We start from the raw sequence: 21,894 nt of genomic DNA on the forward strand, positions 1-21,894 counted from the left end.
GCCTTTGATATGAAGCTCTAAATATGGTTTACATGATCAGATAAATCAGATTATGTTCTTTTTCTTACATATTAAAAATAAATGATTAAATTGTATTTTTTCCTAATTATTCAGAACTATTTTAGAAGCAGAAGTATCTCAACATAGCTTTTTTTTTAGTTCTACAGTTTTTGATGTTTGCCATTCATCCTTGTCCAGCAGTCCACCATTATGTGCTAGTGTTACTATAATTATAGGTGACTAATGGGATGTTTTTTTCATATAACACAATAATAACTGCCAACAGACCCTCTTCTGACTGGCAGTGGTAGACATACTGGTGGGTCGTCACTGTGAATGATGGAGAGCAAACAGGGAAAAATCTCAGTCATCCAGTAAAGTCTGCCCTCTGCTGTCGGCTTCTTGTTTTTCGGCATAAAATGTTAATAATCAATCAACTTCTTGCCTTAGAATAATACTAGTATTTGAATGCCTTAGACAAAAAATAACCCCAAAGGGAAATAATAAGGTTAAACACATAAAAAAGCATAACTAAAGGTAATCAAATTAAGATTTATTTAATAAGAGATGAGAAAAGTAATAATAAAAAAGAAAGGTTTTTAAACAAGAGAACTAAAACAGTATATTTAAAACAAAAGAAGTAAGACCATACAGGAAATATAAAAAGAAGCTAAGACTAACTATTGACTAAAATGAAAAGAAAAAAAAAATAGTACTAATATAGTAAAACTACTACAATAAGATGAGAATAAGAGTAAAAAAGTAAATTGTTAAATAATAATTTTAAAATAATTGAAATGAAAGTAAACAAAGTCAATTAAGTGTCCACCAGAATTGTTAGGAATTTCAACACAAGCCTGCATTGAGCAAACAAATGCCACCACCAGTCATTTAATTACAACATAAAAAGACTTTATTTCATTGTGTGTTATGGATTAGGTAATTGAAAACTGTTCAAAAGAGAAAGAAAGACTTCATTTCATTGAATGTCATTTTATACAGCAGTGATCTTACTCCGAACCAGAGAAGATGTGGACTTCAGGGTATATTGTTTCGTCCTCCTGTATCATCAGTAATTAGAATAATTACACTGCATATTTAACATTAAGCTAAAAACACAAAGATTAAAAGCGTACAGTAGTTTGCTGCCGTAAGGTGACAGGTCATTTTAAGTCTCATAGCGTACTAGCATGCACTGCGACTAGGACTGAATGGGTAAAATAGCTTTACAAGGCAATTTGCACTAGAAACAACCTTAGGCAGGCCAGTTCTACAGATGGTTACAAACAGTCTATCTGTAAAGCCTCTAGCATTAAGCAGAAGTAGAACCACCCCATCCATACCCCACTGTTGGCATATATATATATATAAGAACACAATAAAAGCCATAGAATAATATAGAAATTCACATTCTTACTGTACAACAGTACAACAAAGTACCTTCCTGCTTCCCTCTACCTTCCCTATGAGAAATTTGCACTTGCTGTAAATACTTGATGGTAGTAGCTGCTTACACTGGGGACAAGTTTCATACACATTGTGACACTGAGTCTTATTAATGGAGCAGCTAAATGATGGATGAGACGCATATTAAGACCTAATACATTAGTGTAGTGTTATTGTTAAGTCCTGCATAAACCCAGAAATAGATAAGACAGATAAATAAATAAATAACGGCAAGTATGTACACAGCGTCATGCTCCCGTTATTCTCAGAGTGGGGCACACTTCCAGTTGTGTTCAAACATGCGAAAAATAAGTGCTAAAATCTCCTTCCATCCGAAACAGAAGCCGTTCCCAAGCCGAGATGGAAAAGAAAACAATCACAAGCGGGCTAATCTAAGCTGTCAGCGTTCGTCTTTTTTCCTCGCTGTAATTAAGAGTGTCTTCGCGGCTTCGGCGACATGCTAGTTCAAAGAATATATTAGCGTTCTGTCTGCATGTTGTGCAAATGTTTTAATCAGCTGTTCCGACGGTGAGGCTCCGTTTATGGGCCGGGTTTGATGCCTCACGCTTGTCAGATCAGCGAGTATCTGACGTTAACAAAGCTGGAGAGTTTCCAGCAGAATCACCTTCAAAGCCCCAGGCTTATCTATCTGTGTGCTTCATCTCTGTGCGACACTAATTAATCTGTGCGAGCACTTAGGAAGTGTTCACCTTTCATTTACGCTGCAATGTGTGTTCTTTCTTATCTAAACTCTTTCAGCACAGTGCTGCATTCAGTGCTTGGTGAGTAATCTTGTTTTCCTAAGTAGCATTGTCTAGTGAACAAAACCTATAACTTCCACGTAGCGATGAAGAACACTGTCTGTTTCTGGACTGCTTGATGACAGCTGTGTAAATTACTCCTTATTCCTTAGCTGAAGTATCAGTGCGAGTACGGACCGAGCCGGCGTTTGTGTTTTGTGTGGACAAGCACCTATAGTACAATTGCAGGTGTCTGGCAGGTTCGGTGAAGGCCTCAGACTCCAGACAGGACATTATTATAAATTATATATATTACATGGTGCCATGCATGGTTATTTAAAATGAAACATGGTGTGACTTTATCCCTGTAAATGATAGAGAGATTAACAGATGTTACGACCCTTTAACTCTAAAGTGAGGTTTTGTTCAGGTCAACTTTGACCGGCAGAGGCCCCGCCTCTTTTTCCTCCTCAGACTTGCCAATTGCCACTGCAATTACTGGAGTCAAGTGGTAGGGGTTGACCTTCGGCATGTCGTCCAGGAATTCCTTATCGCCGTTGATGCTCAACTGTAGAATAAAACAGAACAGTGCAGAACTGTGAGAACTTATTCTATAGTGAACACTGAAGTCTTGAGAACATCAGATCTGACTGTAGGTTCAAACAGTAATATCTGGTGCTGTTCTGCTCCTTATATTGCACACAGCTTTTTAGTACATCATCAGCGTTCTATAAAAACGTGGGCATAATTATCAAAAATTGGGAAAAATATTATAGTAAATAATTCTCTGAAACAAGCAAAAAAGTAGATACCACATCTGGGGTTGTAATGGAGGATGTTTTATCATGATTTGCACATTGTGAAAAACATTTATTGCTGTACCTTCTCTAGATAAAACCAGATTAAACTATTTATTTCAGTAACAAGAGCTTTTAGAGTTGCAGTAGGTGTGTTAAAACAGGACAAAAGTACTGCAAATAATGGAATTGGAAACTAAGTAGATTATGTTGGACCGAAAAGCTGTTGTTACTTTTACTGACAAGTTCTGCAACAAAAGAGAAAGATGTCTTTAGAGGAGATGGTCATTTCAGGTTTTAAACTAAATAATTAAGGCAGAGATGGCTTGTTATGGTCAAAGAAATGCAGCTGTTTAAATGTTTGCCAGTTGTTTTTTTTTTTTTAAGCATTTGTTAACATTTGTTGAAAAAACAAAAATGGGTTAGGTTATGGATCACAGGGTTGTGGGTTCCACACCCCAGTCCACCAAGCTGTTCATGTTGGGTCCTTAAACAAGTCTCTTAACCCTCTCTGCTCTATAACATAGCAAGCTGATACAGTGCTCTGTTTCCAGCCTTCCAAGTGGACATATGTTAAAGAATAAAGATTTTTAAGGTAGCCATGATCTGAAGGCTTTATTCTTTAATATACTGCCCCAGTTGTGTGCTCACTTCCCACGTACTCACTACTGTCAGTAAGTGTGTATGTGCTGTGAATGGGCTAAATTTTGCTTTTAGGTCTGTATGGCTACATTTCTAATTTATTTACCCCATTTACTCCCCAATTTACAACCCCAAATGCCCAATCCACTCATTAGGATGCCCATCTATCACTAGCAATGCTGCCAACACTAGGAGGCTGAAGAAATGCACATGCCTCCTACAACACATGAAGCCAGACAGGGTCAAACCTCTGTTCAAACTGCCACTTATGCAGCATTCCTTGGTAGCCAGTGCTGACTGATATTACTTCGGGAGTGACGTGTGGGGAGAGAACTATCTACCCACCCAGACAGAACAAAGCCAATTGTGCTCTCTCTGAATTCAAACCAGCAGCACCTTAAACTGCAGGACCACTCTGATCCTCTACTAATGCAGGGCAATTTTCACGATTAATTAAATTAGTTTGAATCACAGTTTAAATGTGATTTTCAAAATGGAATAATTGTAATTTTATGAACAGGCATTTTATCTTTTTAATCTAAAAGATCCAAAAACGCAACTAATTACTGAAGTGTCTTACCTTGGTTACCGGCGCGTCCCACAAATTAACGTGTGCATATTTTCTAAAAACATTGAGTCCGAGGACCGAGCTCATACTTAAAAAAGTTCCGGCAGTGTTCCAGCATTATCGACACAAACACCCGATGGGATAAAGCGTATATTTAGCTAGAAATTGAATCCTACCGCTTCTAAAAACTGCAGCGTCACTGCTCTCCATTGAGGATCTGTGATAAATTGTGGAAAACAATAATAATCAGTCAGAAACCCGCGTTATGAAGTATAATCCAGCGTTCATCAGTGTGCGAGTTTCTCCGCGGCTGTGTGTGTACATGAGGTCAGCGCGTGATATGAACGCATGGGCTTGTAAACAATGTTTTAAATCCTTGATTCAACTCAACCCAAAGCATTTGAACACATTTCTTTTACAGGTAAACTTAGATTTGAACCATTTCAAAACAATTAAGGTGGGAAAACAATCAATTCTAATAGAAATTTGTATTTTTTGTGCAAAAATCACCTAGCACTAGGACTCTACATATTTATAATTATAATTCTGTAACTGACAAGTAAAATAGCAAATATCAGAACACAGCAGCAAGGTCTCTAAGGCATAAAACAAGTTCTCTTGCAGTGCAGAGAGAACCAGCCAGTAAAGGGGGTTTGATATGCTGAATGGCTGACAAATGAGTCTGTACCTGAGTCTTGACATGCTGCTCTGGCGCCGTCACCAGACTGGCGCAGCTCAGCCACAGCATCACCATGATGGACAGGAATAGACAGGCTGCCAGGATCCAGCGTGGCAGACCTGAACGCCTGCAAGAGAGAGAGAGAGAGAGAGAGAGAGAGAGAGAGAGAGAGAGAGAGAGAGAGAGAGAGAGAGAGAGAGAGAGAGAGAGAGAGAGAGAGAGAGAGAGAGAGAGAGAGAGAGAGAGAGAGAGAGAGAGAGAGAGAGAGAGAGAAAAGAAAGAGTGGATTCTTCATCACTGTCACAATTCAGCTTTAATATTTTGCAATGGCACCCTTGAACCTCTTACCTAAATGTTGTTATTGAAATCTGAACCATAAAGATTGTTGTATTTAAATACGCCTACACTAATTAATAATGCACAACAAATATACATCAAATTGCATTATGAGAGTGAAAAGTGGATTCTTACCCTCACTAGAATGTCCTTTTAAAATCTATTCACCCTCACTCACCTTGACATGCAGCCCAAGAAGTCATGCTCAGCAGCAGGGTCCTCAGCGTGCTGGTTGCTGTGTTTTCCTTTTCCTGCGGCCTTTGCTGCATTCCTCTCCCCATGCGACCGCCCTCCTGGAAGGTTGCAGAGGCAGCACTTTCAAGGGGGGTCATTGATTTTGTGACCTTTGAAGACACTACAGCATTGCGCAGGGCATGCTACAGACTAACCCTAGGCATTGCAGTTATTACCCACAGTAATAAACACGTGTTGGAAATTTAGATGCTGGCAAGCAGAGGAATTCTGTGACAAGTGCAGATGCTACTCTGACCGTCTTACCACAGTTGTGTTGCTAAGTAGAAGCAGAAATAAAGTAGGTACTTTAGCATGACTTGCCATCCTTCTTAAATCATTGAATTCTGTTTGCTTCTATTGAAAAATATATAGTATTATTTTAATATCACAATATATCTTGCAAAACAGTATTGCAGAAAATATTGCAACATCAGCGCTAGTGAAGAATGCAAACATTAAGCATGGTGTTGCAGTCATTCTAAATTCTACCCTTGTATCTCAGTTTTTTTTTCTTTTTGACTTAGTAGTTTTAAAATGGCTTTAAACTGTGGCAATATTTTATGATGAGTGGACCAATATAATGACTGTATATATCCTATGAAAAATATTTTTACACTGCCTTCCGTTAAAAGTATTTTTTTCCTTCTCTTGTACAGTTGCTGCTTTGAATATAAGGATTTTGTGACATTAAAATATACATTAGTGTAAAAGATACAGCTCTGAAAAAAAATTAAGAGATCACTTTAGTTTCTGAATCAGTTTTTCTGATTGTTATTCTAGAAACTACATACAAAATTTCTCCCAAATTCCAAATAAAAATAATGTAATTTTTATTAATTGTAAATAATTGTAATTTACAATGAAAATGAGAAATGGCCAAAATAACAAAAAAAATGCAGAGCTTTCAGACGTCAAATAATGCAAAACAATTTCATATTCATAAAGTTCATAGAGTTCAGAAATCAATGTTTGGTGGAATAACCCTGGTTTTTAATCACAGTTTTCATCCATCTTTGCATGTTCTCCTCCACCAGTCTTACACACTGCTTTTGGATAACTTTATGCCACTCCTGGTGCAAAAATTCAAGCAGTTCAGCTTGGTTTGATGGCTTGTGATCATCCATCTTCATTTTTAAGTGGTCTCTTTTTTTTTTTTTCAGAGCTGTACATTCACCTTTCTCTGTCATAGGCCTGGACAATAATTCGATATCGGTATTTATCGCGATAAGAAATGTTTCAATAACGGTGATATCAGTTTTGTGGTATATCGATATGTATTAGAATCACGGACAGGCGTTTTTTTTTACTGGCGTCAGCTCGCCGCAGAGCTCAACACATTCAGCCCCCGTAGCTGGGCTACGTCAGTGCGTGATGACGTAACCACACAGGCACGTAGCCAAATAGGCTAGGCTAGGCAAGGCTAGGTTAAAATGGCTAGGCTAGGGTCCGCTTCGCTACGCAGCACTTATGTCTCGCGCTGGAGCCAAACGGAGCCGGGACGAGTGGATCCAAGGCTAAGGTAGACTCGATTCGGTCGGCCCCGGATCCTCGAGGACGGCCGCGGGTCCGCTCGCGGGTCCTCGAGGCCGGCCGCGGTCCCGCTCGCTCGGCCGCGGGTCCTCGAGACCGGCCGTGGGTCCGCTCCCTTGCCGCTTTGCTGCAAATTGTGCCGGAGAGTGCAGCCGACCAGCAGCGGTAATGTTAATACATCTAATCTGTTCCACCACTTCAAGCAACTCCACTACATACAATATTTTTCTTATACTGACTGAAGCACTTTTATAGCTTATGTTGTAACTAAGTTATTCATAGTTGATAAAGCCTGTAGGTTTGTTTATTTGACGGGAAAATCTTGTTGCTTTTATGTATCTAAAGGCTTATTGTATTCTATATCCTAGTTGAAACACTTGTTTTAATCTGTTAAATTTGTTCACAAAGAATAAAAAGCCCTGCCTCTGTTGTAATTTAAAGTTATTTTTATTGGTAATAGTTATATAGGCTTATGTTTGACAGGGATGTCATGTTATTATTTTGCTATATGCAAATAATATTGAGCATTCATTTATTTTGACTATTTTTATTTCTAAAGTATTACAGTTTTTGTGAAAGGAGATTTCAATGTCTTAAATTAAATTTTCAGACAGTAGTACGTACAGATTTCCATTAGATAGATAGATAGATAGATAGATAGATAGATAGATAGATAGATAGATAGATAGATAGATAGATAGATAGATAGATGTGCATATAATGAGGGTATCTGATGCCAGCAATACAAAAAGTGCAAATACACAGTTATATAATAATTTAAATTTGCAGTGCTGCAGGGATTGCAGGGCTTCTTAGCAGTTTTCTGAGGCCTTCAAAGTATTTATATCAATATCGAAATTATATCGTATCGACCGAAATTTAAGGAATATATCGTGATATAAATTTTGGCCATATCGTCCAGCACTACTCTGTCATATTCACATCATGTCTCAAATTCTCTCTATATAAACTCCCTTTTATAAACTCAGTATCCTAAATCAAACTAAACCATGCATAGACTACTCTGTTTCAGTAGTATTTATGGAATTTGAATATATAATAAAATTTATACTACTAGTTTTCTGAAAGTTAAAATTAAGGCAGAGACCAAAGAGGCAACTGTGTTTATAGGCCAGAGCTAAACTCGTACAGAAAAGAGCTGTAAACAGCCCAGAGAGCTACAGGCGCTCCAACTCACCAGTGTGTGGCCGCTGTGTGTGTGGGTTGACTTGGGGCCAGGGCTTGTCTGCAACACTGGAGCGTGGTGCCTGCAATTCAGGCAGGGAGTACTCAATCTCAGGCTGGCTCTGAAACAACCAACAAACACAGCATGGGAGAGAAAGTGAGTTGAGAGATTTGTTTATTCGACAGAGAGGCTTCTGGAAAAAAAAAAAAAAAAAGACTTGCATATTTTTACCAACAACAAAGTAAAAAACAAACAAAAAAAAACTAAAAGCAGATGCTAATATTTAAAACATACATGTTCCTCTGCCTCTCCTTTATGAACATCACCTGTGTGTGATCTAGAAAATGCTTTCATGCACTTTTTATATTCATAGTAACTTTTTTATGTTCTCTTTTGTACATTATTTTTCATACCATATGCTTGCACGCTTAGCCGTATCAGGTCTTATCAGTGTATCCTCGCTGTTGCACAGAAAACTTGCATCTCCATTTGAATCCTTTTTTGTTTGTGCCATAATTTGAATCTGTGTTGAGTCTGTGTTAGTGTTGGTAACATTTAAAAAAAAAACTTAACAGTTGAATAGACCAATAGAAATTTTTCATATGCAGCATGCATATACAACAGAAAGAAAAAAGAAAAAATGGATTTTAGCAAAATTAGATCTCTAATGAGAAAAAAAAGAGAAAATTGTCACTCTTTTTTTGATTTGGCTTTTCCACCTCCTGCCTGTGCAAAAATACTTGCATGTTTTTGTGCATTTTCAAATTTCGCAATATAGATGCATTTCTTTATATTATTGAGTTTACATATTTATAAATTTTTCGTCAATAAGGACTGTTGCAGTTCAGTTTTTTTTTTTTTGCATTTTCCATGAGACAGCTGTTTGATGGGAGACTGTTCCAGAACACCGTGTTCAGCATGGATGAAATACTGTTTGATGTATTAAATATATGCACTGAGGTAGAGGCAAAGACAAATTCTGCATAGTCAGCAAGTGCTGCTTGGAGGAGAGAGAGAGAGAGAGAGAGTACAGTCTGTCTGGAAAACAGTCCACAAGATGAGACCTCGTCAGTAACTCTCCTAGAACATTTAATCGAGTGGATGAACAAGCTTTTCTTCACAAAGAATTTCTAAATTTCCCCTGGGAGCTCATCAGAGACGGAGTGGCGGTTGCTGCACCTGCCCTCACTGAACCAACTGCTTTGTGGTGGTGACCCAAGTAAAGCTGCTGAAGTTCTCCCCTTTATAAGGGAAGCTCATGTTAGCTCTGTGGGTATTAACAGTTCGCTGAAAATGTGTCACTTGGCTGCGTATAAATAAAATGTGTTATGTCAACAAAAATTAAAAAGAAAATATCAACATCGCATGAATAAGTCTATATAACTTTCATCTCACTGCATCTCGATTATTCTTTCAGCACTCAACACACTCAGCACAGCTGACACTTGAGCTTTGTTCAGACCAAATCTAATTTTTAGCATATATAAATTGTATCCACATTGATTTTTGATAGCCTAGACAGACAGAGTACATGTGAAATCCGATTTTGGAGGTGGTGTGAAAATGGATTTGTACAGATGTATCTCTGTCTGGACCCTCTGTCCCCTCAAATCTGATTTTAACGTCTTTTGAATCACTCCTAACTCAACAAACAACGACTTCATCAAATCCAGAGTGCTGAAAGTGCAGGGGTTCAAAAAGAGCATCAAATGTTCGTTTTTAATGCTGATCTTCTCAGCAAACCATGCAGATACATTTTTGATGTTAAGACATGCAAATCCGATCTGCTTACTTGCAAATAACAGTGCGGTCAGTCATCTCAACCGATCTGATTTGACAAGCAAATACGATTTGCCTGCAGTGTGAACACAGTCTTAGAAAACTAAAGTTGGTGGTCCCACAGATATCCAAGATGAAGGTTCCTGGAGATGTTTCATTGGTGCCGAATGCTCAGTTTACATCTGCCAGGATCTGCCAATGCTTTATGTTCAAATGTTTAAAAAAAAAAAAATCAACAAGGGACCATACAAAAGACCCATGAAAACATATGTAGCAAGAAATGCTTTGTGCAATGGGCAATTTGGCAGCGATCTCCTCAGATCGCCCAGGTCCCATTGGTCCAGCGTAACCTCAAACCTCTCACAGTCGCTGTTATTGAAAGCCATCCTGTCAAAAGCATTGAATCCAGATGTCGTGGACGGGAGAGGATCAAAGAGGGAAAAAACGAACATCTTAGGAAGTTAATGTTCACTGGCCGCAGACCGATGGAATCTTGCCATTAGTGAAAGCTGCCTAATGCGCGTCTGTCACGCATTACCGCAAAACATGCCAAAGGTGATCAGCAGCATTCATGAGACTCCACCAAGACAAGAGGCTGGGACTGCTGACTTAATTGTAAACAATCTCATTTCCCTTATTTGGACTTTTCTGCTCTCCGGACCCATCTTACCTCCTCTTCCGCTCTTGCGGAGAAAAACCTTGCACCATGTGCACGGTGAACTCGGCTGGAATTTAAACAAGATGCCAGACCTCATTTGAAACAAGATTTGGTCTCTCCAATCAGCGGCTAGTCTACAGTGGATTTATGTTTATCCTCTGGCTCTGAGGAAACAGGCTGATTCCCCTTGACTACCTCTGAGGGACTCATCAAAGGCCTGGGCAGAATGGATAAACATGATTAAGCCCAGGCTGCTGCCTAACCAATGGAATATGTTGCCCCGCGAGTGACATTCACTGGGTCACAGACTTCGCAAACGCCCCTCGGACCTCTCAGAATGCTGGACTGGAATGTGGCTCTTTTGGAATTTTGTGTAGATAAAGCTTATGTGGCATCCTCAATGAAAATCCACCTAGGATATTTTTCATACATTTAATATTTGGGATGCTGTAAATATTTGGCAAACAGAAACATTCAGCGAAAAATGACAAACACTTTGGCTAAATAAGTAAAAAACGTAATTCATACTGAACAATAAGTAATTTATTTTAAGTCATACTGCAGTGTTTCCTCTAACGTAGAATTTTTCAGCAGTGGCGGCAGCTTCACACTTCACACTACTGAGGTCAATTTATGACAAAAATTGCACTGCATAAGTATATTCATGATCAGAATAGCACTAACAAGGTACATTTAAAGTGCTATATTGATATGTCTAATGGGATATTAAAAATGTTATGTTTTTAATTAATATTTTAAAATTGTAGTTTTGTAATCATGTCTCCTTTATATATTAAAGCTATATCACTTTTTTAATGGAAAAAAAGCAAAGTATGCAAAAATATGTTCTGTAATATGACTATGGCTATATCTTCCACACAACTTGATACTTTGCGAATGTGTCCAGTTTTACGAGACAGTTGTGGAGATGGTTTCTGTAAACACAAAATCATCAACATCTCGCTCGCAACATCAAGTTGTCCCTAAGGAAAAAAGTTTGGTTTTCTCTGTTCAGACCACAAAGGCCAAAGGCCCATCATTAGTCCCCCTCATCCACCAAAAATGGCATAGTGCTATATTGAGCAAGTGCTAGTTTTGTAGCCTCACTTTAGACACTGGGTATCACACAACTGCCTCCTTGCTCTTGATTTTTTCCCTCCTTTTGGTAGCTTCTTTTGCCAAACTCAATATTTCAAGTGACTGGCCGTCAGCCAGCTGCCCACTAAACACAGGCTGGTCTGCCTGAGTGATGGTCTGTGGAAGTCTCTTTCTCACTTCCCCCATGTCATAACCACACATTCATCATTCCTCTGGATAAAGAAAGACAGACAAGGTTGCAATGGCTTAATTCTACATTCTTCCACCACATCTCTAAACCTGTTGTGCTAAAGACCTGTTTTGTCATGGTTTGCTGTGCTCCTTTCAGATTACTTTTTACTTTGGAGTTGATTCCATCTCTGAACTCTCATAAAACCAGTAAAACTGAAGTTTAACTGAAGTCTTGAGCTTGAGCAGGAACCCTGGGGACCACTTGGGCTATTTCTGTGAAGTGTGCTAGTGGGCGTTCTGAAGTACAGCACATATCACTCAGATTCACATGAGTTTCAGTGCCATGGTGCAGTAAATGCAAACATGATCAAAAAAAAAAGTTGATATGAACCCACAGTAGAGTCTCTTGCTAGCTTCTTAAACTCTTTGAACTCATACATACCTTATATATTTGCGTATCTTTAGTTACAGAGTAATTTTTAGCCCTTCTGAATATCGCTCAGTATTATTAAGTGATATCTACTGTTCCAAAAAAAGTTTGACTGGCTGAGGAGAATAAGTTAGAGCTTGCTCAAAAATGTTCGGGTCCAATTTCTATATATTTTTTTTTCAATATAGACTCCCTCAGTCTTCTGAAACTTAGATACCAGTGGCTAATACTGTGTGATATGACTTCAAGTTTCATGATTAAGTGAACAATTACCCCAAATCGAATTCATTTTGATTATTTTGAATGAATGATACAGCATTTTCTTTGGTACAATCTGCAAGAGTTGCTCAGTTGTCTCAGTGTTTGAGTTCTCTTTCTTGTTTATTCCATGATTCAGACTGAATGGGGAAGAGTCATGTGACTCCACATGCGGTAGTATGTTTTTTAAGAGAATTAAAAAGAAATATGAACAGAATTAAAGTTAGAAAAATATTTAACAAAAATATATTTGTCATGGGCAAGATTATATATTGGCTAGAGGTTCTGAATGTGGACTTAAATTACTTTCCAATTAATTGCCCAGCCCAATCAGTGTCATTATTTAATTACTTTCATTACTTGTCCTTTGAGACTAGTGTTATAAAGTTTATACATACACAATGCTAGCTGATGGAATTATGTTAGCTACAAGTAATAATAAATTAAAAATTACACGCAATTCAGCCCTTCATCAGTTGAAGACGTACCTGGAAGACAACCACTTTCCCATCATCAGCCTGCAGGTAGAAGGTCCAGGTGGAGGAGATAAAGCTTTGAGCAGAGCTGACGATATCGTTACACCAGCTGGACACAGCATCCATCACTGAGACTGGTTTGGGACGATTGGTCAGGGCCTTAAGCTGCAGAAAGAAACACCAGCCTGTGTGTTAGCTGTTTGATTTGTAGTCTAATTGGATACAAATGTCAGAAGACAACAAGCCCTAAAGGGCTGAACACCACCATTCTCACCTTTCTCCGTTTGATCTCGGGCTCAGCTGGTTGGCTGGCACAGCCTGTGCTGCAAGCTTCCTGCTCCAGTAACTTACTGTATGCCTCCTGGCATGCTGCATACACACACACACACATACCAGAGATAGAGAGACTCACACACTGTACCTGTCAGGTATTTCCATCCCTATTCAATTCTCCCTACAGCCTGGCAGTCATCAATATCAACAAACATCTGAGCATCTGCCTCTTCCACCAGAGCGCAGGATTGATTTTCAATAAAGCAGCCTCCCACAAGCTGGACAGCTCCAATAGAGACTGCTCTGGCTAAGACAGCACTGTTTGCTATGAGTGCACATCTGCTTAAGGGGGGAAAAAAAACCCAGAGAGTCCACAGGACAAAGACTAGCAATATGAGCCGTCCAACAGTAATCGCCAAAGGATTTCATCATATGCTTTAATGCAGATACTGCTCTGAGGTCTTTTTGTGTGGTCTTTTCAAAATCCAAGCAACAATGTAGGCTCCAGATGTACCCTATATGAATGCAAAGGATATTGGGCACCTTAAATTATTTGGCCAAATGGCAAAACAAAAGCACCTTTGTTGGAAAGATAGAAATCTTCACCCTCTCCTGCCTTAGCAACATTGTGTATCGGAACATTTCGGTATAGTTTGCTATGGGGCCAGCATGGGACGATGCCAGCAAAAAGCCAAAAGCTGACAAACGGCAGGTTTAAGTTCATTTTTACGCTCTCATGTTTACTGTTTATAACATCATCGGTTTACCAGCTGAAAGATATGAGCTGTACATGGCTAGGACAGTGCTTTAACCCAAGTCTGTTTAGCAAAAGCTTGGCGTCCTTTCTATGTGTAAAATTAACAGTTTTGTACCCAACTGTTTTTGTTGAAAAGCAAAACAAAATACATTTAGACTACCTAATGTGAAAAACCTGTGAAAAGGAGAGTTCAATGTTTCCATTATTTCCATTATGATGTATCTATGATGCCCAAAGTCTTACCTCCCTGGCATTCCTCCTTGCTGTTGTTGAAGCCAGTGTTTCCATTCACAAACTGACAAATGGAGTACAGGCGGCAGCCGCGATAACAAGCATTCATGATGGAGTCCTGCCAACACACAGGGTGCATTGTACGTGAAATAGCAAAACCAAATAAAAGCATACAGTCATATGATCACATTTAGAGCATTTTAGCGAATGCTGATATTCAGAACGACTAAGAAAACTGCTTTCTGTGTACTTATCTAAGGATCTACGAGCTAGTGTGAATAGGCTACAGTCTAAAGGCTACAGTCCTTGAGCTTGATAAACAGAGATAACGCTGATAATTAGATATACACCACAGACTACAGACAAGAGTTTTTTGAGTGATTAGTGTTTGTTAAAGTGCACAAAACACATCCAAATGATAACGGTAATGAAATGGTAATTTATGCAAGATGTTACATTTTGGTTTAATTAGCAGACTAAATAAACACATTTGTCAGTTCTACATTATTACAATATAGATTATTACAGATCATGTTATTAGATAAATGCAGTAATCTGTTTAGAGATGTATGCATGGTATATCCAAAGGTTAGAAACGTCCCTTTCAAATAGAGATGTTTTCATTGACAACACAGGTAGTCCACTGCCCACACATATTGAACAATCTCCACACAAATGGATTGCCAATAGAATGGGATACTCTAGAAAAGCAGCAATTAAGCCTAATCTGTCAAATGCCAAGCACTGACTCAAGGGGTAGAAAGCTCTCGGCTCTGGGTTGGAGAGCACCATCCAGTAACTTTGAAATGCATTGGAGTGGTGTTTTTGATCCAAATGGCATTATCATTTAACAACAGTAATACTGCAGTATTTTGGAGATACTGAGATATGGTATTTCCAAATTACGAAGTGTCTGTTGTGTAAAATTCCTGTTCGGTGCATGGCCAAACATTTAGTTAATGGCCAAAATAGCCAATTCACATCCATTAATAATGACCACTGGGTATGGGCACTGTGGGAGTTCACAAACCTTCTAAGCATAGCTCATTGGCTTTGAGTCCAAACCAGACATAACCCATCATATTTAACCTTTCCGTCATTTTAACTCCAATAACTCAAACCCATTTTTTATTGCTAATACTTGTGTCGTTTAGATGTCTGATACTTTGTGGAGCTTTTTTCAAGCTAGCTACACATAAAATAGCTTAGCGAGTGGGCTACAGACCCAATATATCACATACATTTTAATTTTAAGTTTTCTGTCCATCCAACAGCAGCTACTCAATCCAAGTGATCCTTGTTGAAATGTTTACAAGAGTGTTTTCAGTCAGACAAATCACTAATGAACAGATCTGTATCCTGCCAACTAAGCTAATGCTAACCAGCTTCTCTTTGCTGATTCAACGTTAATGGTAAATAAATGAAAAAAGTCAGTACTGCCCAACCCTAAAAAATTATTTACATTAACAATGTGCTATTAACACAGTATCAGGGTAACAACAATGTTTCTAACTTTACAGTAACATAATTCCTATTTAATAACTAGAAAACCCCTAATACCCTTGATGGTACAACCACACAATTTTTTTGCATTTAAATGTAACAAAATACTATTTAAAAACAACAGATTTTAGCATTTTAATGTAGCTTAATGTTTCCTGTGAACCAAATATTAACATAAGCAAAAAAAAAGGTGCTTTTCCAGACAATGTTTAAGTCTAGTCTTGGACTGTACAGCATTTTAAATTAAGAATATCCACTGAAATTAAGATATAGTCTATGATTAGGTCTAATCCCTGTCTGTGTAACTAAAGACCTAAAGTGCACAAATTGCTAAAATATTACTCTGTATTTATTATAATAGGGGTCTAAAAGCAGCAGTTCTGCTACCTGCACTCAGAAATAAAGCTGTGGGCTATTTCCATGTAGCTCTCTGGCCTGATTTGCTGAGTTTATATAAGCATGTAGGGGGTTTTAAGGAGAAAACAATGTTCACAATAGCAGCATCTGTTCCAACAAACAGCGCCCCCAACCGGCTGAGAGGAAAACTGACTAATGACATTATCTCAGAGCCGCAGTGTTACAGGGCCTGTTAGAAAGAGCGGACACACTGATTCCAGAGGTGTGTGTGTGTGTGTGTGTGTGTGTGTGTGTGTGTGTGTGTGTGTGTGTGTGTGTGTGTGTGTGTGTGTGTGTGTCTTTAATGCATTCGCCACAGAGGCTTAAAACTACGTTTCATAAGACGTTTCATAACTGGTCGAGCTATTTACAGCTGTTAACGGAGATTAATAATAATGAAATAATAATAATAATAATAATAATAATAATAGTTATTTATATTATCTTTATTTATATAGGACATTTTATACACTTAAAATGCAGTAAGTTATGTTTATATTACACCAAAAACTAAACAAATGATAAAACAAGTTTTAAAAAAATTACATAAATAAAAAAACTTAAAGATTTAAATTAAAACAAAATAAACAAAAACTTAAGGCTAGTATTTAAAAAAATAATTAAATGCAAAAGTGAGTTAGTAAATAGATAGCACAATTAATAAAATACAGATTAATACGAAAACCAAGTAAATAAAGACAAAATGCTAATAATTGGAGACAATTAGATGCTAAAGTACGTTAAATATGTTTTATCTGTTTTTAAACACAGTATAACAGAGGGAGCCTAGAAGATATCTACTGATAATATGCTGCAAATACTGCAATATTTGTTGCATAAAAACAGAAATCTGCTTATAACTAATAATAATAATAATAAAAAACTCTAAATAGTTGATGATATATAACCTAACTACATCAGGCTAAAATCTGTGAGCAGAGCTGGTCCGAACTAGCTACACTGAGTTGATTACACTGACACTTAAATGGAGATCCATTGATTAAAAAAAAAAATACTGCATTTGTTCTGTACAGGCGTGGGGGGGAGGGGGCTCAGGAGCGCCCCCTAGCACTGCACCTGCCCAAGGTGATGCTCGCGAGGCGAGCCCCTGGGAAAACGCAGGCAGGGAAAAAATGCTACTCCCAACAAAATGGAGAAGCTTGTGTGCTTGTTATTCAGGTCACTGTTGTGGTGGATAAATGTGCAAATCTCACAGCGAAGCTTTTTTCCCTCTCAGCTGCACGAGGCGGGCGGATGATTATCAGGCCTGTATGGAGCTAAGAGCAATCTGCACGAGGCAGAATTTTGCAGTGAGATATAGATAGCTGTTATGCAGCTTAGGTGGAGGGGATGGGGATAAGGTGGGAGGGGGTGAATATATAAGCAAATAGATGGCAGAGAGCATCACTAGCTAACTTAGATGCAAATGGCCCATTGCTCAGTTAGTTAGCTAGGTTAGCTACGAATCATGCATCATAAAACAGCTTTATCATCCATTCCAGGCCTTTACACTGCATCCAGCCTGCATCATGGGACAGGGGCGTCCATGCGGTGGCACACAAAGCAGTATAGAGACTGTATAGGTAGGTTAGTTAAGTGCATCATAAAAAAGTAAGAAATAAATAATAGCTAGTAATTTCTCAGCACAGTGCTGCCCACCAAGGCTTAATGCACCACTATGTATCTCTAGCTAGCAAAATAGTCAGATAATCAGATCACCTTTGCTGTGCATGGATGTTTTCCTATAGACAAGCTGCTGCTGCAACACGACATATTATAAGCAGCCACAACAACAACGAAGAATTTGCTAGCTAAATTTGTCATGTTGCAGATTAGATAGCTGCAGATCAGCACAAACCACAATGCACCTTCCACAGCTGCACCTTGCTCTAGCCCTTAGTGAGGCAGGGCTGGGTGTCACTTACTTTGGCCGGGCTTTTGTTTCGGATGTTGACCTGGCATTGCTTTTTGCAGTAGCTGATGTCGCCCAGCTGGTTGTCGAACAGGTCAGCGGACGCGGCCGCCAGCGCCACGCAAAGCAGTGAGAGGAGAGCGGGGACGCTGCGCGCCATACCGGCCACCCGGAGCATCTTCAGGCCGAATGAGATGAACTGAGAGGCGGCGTGCACTGCGGGCTCCTCCGTCCGGTTCGACTCCCCCGCTTTCGCTTCGATCTACATCTGAGAGCTGCTTCGCCAGCGTTCTCTTCTTTTCCCGCCTGTTTTGGGACAAGCCCCGCCTTCGCGAACTAAGATTGGCTGGTAGGAACCAGAACCCGAGTCCTCTGCTCCGATTGGATACTTGGGTCTTGTTAAATTGGCTAACGACCAATTAGAGCGCAGGATGGGCGGGTATTTGCCGAATACGGGTGGGGGAAAAATAAGCTAAGCTAAAGAGCTTTTGGATGCACTGTGACATCGCCCCTGATGATACCCTCACGCACGCGAGGGCTGCTTGCAACATACCAGTACACAGTGTGCATAAGGATGAATTAAAGAGCCCATATTTAGTGGATAAAATAGTTTCTACCCCTCTCTGCAGGCATAAGGAGAGTGCAACTATGCAGTAGTTTTAAAACACTGTTAAAATGTCCACATCTACAATTCACAGGACAACTAGCTATATTTACAACTATACAGCTCTGGTAAAATTAAAAGACCACTTCAGTTTCTGAATCAGTTTCTCTGATTTAGCTACTTATAAGTATATGTTTGAGTAAAATGAACATTGTTGTTTTTATTCTATAAACTGCAGACAAATTTGTCTCCAAAATTCCAAATAAAAATATTGTCAAATGATAATTTATTTGCAGAAAATGAGAAATGGCTGAAATAACAAAAAGGATGCAGAGACCTCAAATAATGCAAAGGAAACAAGTTCAGAAATCAATGTTTAGTTTAGTAACCCTGGTTTTTAATCACAGTTTACATGCATCTTGGCAAGTTCTACTCCACCAGTCTTACACACTGCTTTGGATAACTTTATGCCACTCCTTGGTTTCTCTTGATTATATTTCAGAGGTATTCAATTAGGTAAAATAAAAAAACTCATAATTTTAAAGTGGTCTCTTATTTGTTCCAGAGCAGTATGTGCTGAAAACTAAGATGTGACTTTAACCCAGGGGTGCAGGGAACACATGGACAGACTAGTGATCACACACACATTTATTTTTTTTCTGATAAGATTTTTAATTTTACTAAGCTTTGTAAGTGTAAGATATAATATATATATTTTATAATCTTAAATAAGGTGAATAATTTATCTGTGCCTCTATGGCATAGTGTTGACCCCATGCAAACCAAAACTATCTTATTTTTTTATGTAATAAATTGTTAATTTATTTTTGATAGCCAAATCAGTATGCTTGATTTAAGTCTTACTTCACTCATTTTGAAAAATTGCAATTGCTTGTTTTAAGAAATCTTACTAATAAAAATTGAGTACCCCATTGGCAGATTATTTTGCTTAATTTAAGCACATACATCTCAATTTACATATATTTTGACTATAAGTGTATTTTTTGCATTGCATATTCGCATGTACATATTCGGCTTTTTTGTTAAGCTAAAATTGTTTTTTTTTTTTTTTAACCGTAATTCACGTTGACGTGCAAATATAAATCATGTTTAAATGCAGTACTGAGAATAGGTGTTTCTTTCTTCAGGGCTTCCTTTGAACCATAACCAAAGGGCACACATTTCACACAAGCTAAGGAGACATACAGAAGTGGCACCTGAGGTGAAAATGTCACGTAGTCTAAGGATGTAGAGTAATATTACAAGATTTTACACAAACAATGAGACTGAAAATGATATTTATTTACGGGAATGATGTTCACAGACACAGTTATTCAGACATTTGAATAAATACTTTTACAGTACTCTCAGCAGCTTATTTGATCTGTTCTAGTATGTATCTGTTAAGGTGTGTATTATATAGACAAGTCTTCTAAAGCAAGGATAACATTTATAGTTTGCAGCTAGAAACCTGTTTTATTTAATCAGTCTTTTATTAATGTAAATCAGGTGAGCTAAACAACACTATCTAGTGTCTACATTATACTAGATTTGACCTCTGACTACTGTACTGTAAGAAACTGGTCATGTCTGCTAAACACTTACCTGAATAGTACACACCTTCTTTTTTATAACAAGTCATTGCGTGATACCACTCATATGCTTTCTTCTGCTATCAAGTGAATGTCTATACCTGTATTATAGACGGCGCCAACATAGCCCGGTTTTATGTCATTAAAGCCGGGATACATGCTTGACAGGTTTACGACATCTCTTTAAACCATTACCGGTAGTGTGATGCTGCTTGCGGGTAATTTCACACGCGGCCTGTTTTATTATTCTGCATTAGCTTATAAAGAAAGAATCTACTTGCATTAAAGCTACACTTTGTGTTGTGACTGCTGCTGTTCTGTCTTTTTGCATCTTCTATGTGGTATGCTGTAAGAGTTTATGCCAAAGTATAGTGTAGCATTAGTCCAGTAAGAATGTCAAATGTACTTCACTGGATTGGTACACATAATTTGTATATTTGGAAGGTAAGAAATCTACCCCAGCTCTGTTTCAGCCTTTTGTACTAATTCCTAATTCCTTTTTAGGTTTAATTCCCAGGTTCTGTTGGTTCAGCTTTTGTGAGCCACATTACTGTTGGTCATATGCTGCCACTTTTAAGCTTAGAGCCAAAAAGAGAAGAAAAAGCTCATTAACTTTGCTGGAAATCCACTATGCAGCTCTTGAAGGGTATAAAGTCCCCCAACACTGAGCTATGGAGAAGTGGCATGAGTTATTTACTTCCTGTAGCATCAATAAAGGACCCTCATAATGAAGCTCATGCTTAATGCCATCAAATTAGTGACAAGCCTCAATAGAAGAAAAGCACAGGCTGTTAACCCTGCTGAACATTTCCAGCTCATTGAAACTTTTGCTGGTAGCTGGTTTCTGAATACTTTAGCTGGTCTTTGGTAGTTGAGTTGGTTGATGAGCTGGTCAACCAAAAAAAGAATGCTCTATGTAGGTAAGCTAGCTGGGTAACCAGCTCTTCCAAAGCATAGCGTATGTTGCATTTGATTTTGTCATACTTGACCATGTTGTTGTATGTATTGTTGATGGTGTTGGTCATCCTGCTTGGTGTTTTTTTAGCCATGCTGGTCTTGCTGGTCAATTGACTTGCATGACCAAATTGTTTGATCAACCAAATCTAAGTCTATTGACCAGCAATATTGTCACTAAGATAAAGAGATTGCCTGTTCGAATCCTGTTCATGTAGCTTGCCACCAACTAACGGAGCCCTGAGAGAACACAATTGGCCATGCTTTCTCTGGGTGGGTAGCTGGCGCTCTTTCCCCTCGTCACTCCAAAGGGTGATGTCCGCAGCACAAGGCCCGAAACTGAGTCGCTGCACTTTCCTCTGTGTGCTGTGATGCTACTCGGAAATGCTACATCAGCAGCAGCTCGAAAAGAGGCAGTGGCTGACATCACATGTATCGGAAGAGGCATGTGCTAGTCTTTACCCTCCTGGTGTGGGGCATCGCTAGTGATAGGGGGAATCCTGATGAGTGGGTTGGTTGGCTGTGTAAATTGCGGAGAAAATGGGAAAAAAAATTAAAGATAAAATTATTTTTAAAAAATTAAACTTGAGCTTTACTACATAATTTTCATGAATTTAATATTTTTGCTCCGATACATTTTTTAT

General features: G+C 38.6%; 1 protein-coding gene across 1 annotated transcript; it reads right to left on the reverse strand.

The window, feature by feature from the left end:
• Positions 1-890: 890 nt before the first annotated feature.
• On the reverse strand, positions 891-18,402 carry tmem59l (transmembrane protein 59-like). The gene is made up of 8 exons (XM_007233264.4): positions 18,114-18,402; positions 14,302-14,407; positions 13,303-13,397; positions 13,041-13,193; positions 8,171-8,279; positions 5,387-5,501; positions 4,882-4,999; positions 891-2,754 (listed from the first exon to the last, which is right to left on the reverse strand). Exons 1-8 carry the CDS (start codon positions 18,276-18,278, stop codon positions 2,596-2,598), a joined length of 1,020 nt encoding a protein of 339 aa, XP_007233326.1. The 5' UTR covers positions 18,279-18,402; the 3' UTR covers positions 891-2,595.
• Between the last annotated feature and the right edge of the window lie 3,492 nt (positions 18,403-21,894).

Source organism: Astyanax mexicanus, chromosome 16, assembly GCF_023375975.1.
Source record: "Astyanax mexicanus isolate ESR-SI-001 chromosome 16, AstMex3_surface, whole genome shotgun sequence".
Classification (NCBI taxonomy): Eukaryota; Metazoa; Chordata; class Actinopteri; order Characiformes; family Acestrorhamphidae; genus Astyanax; species Astyanax mexicanus.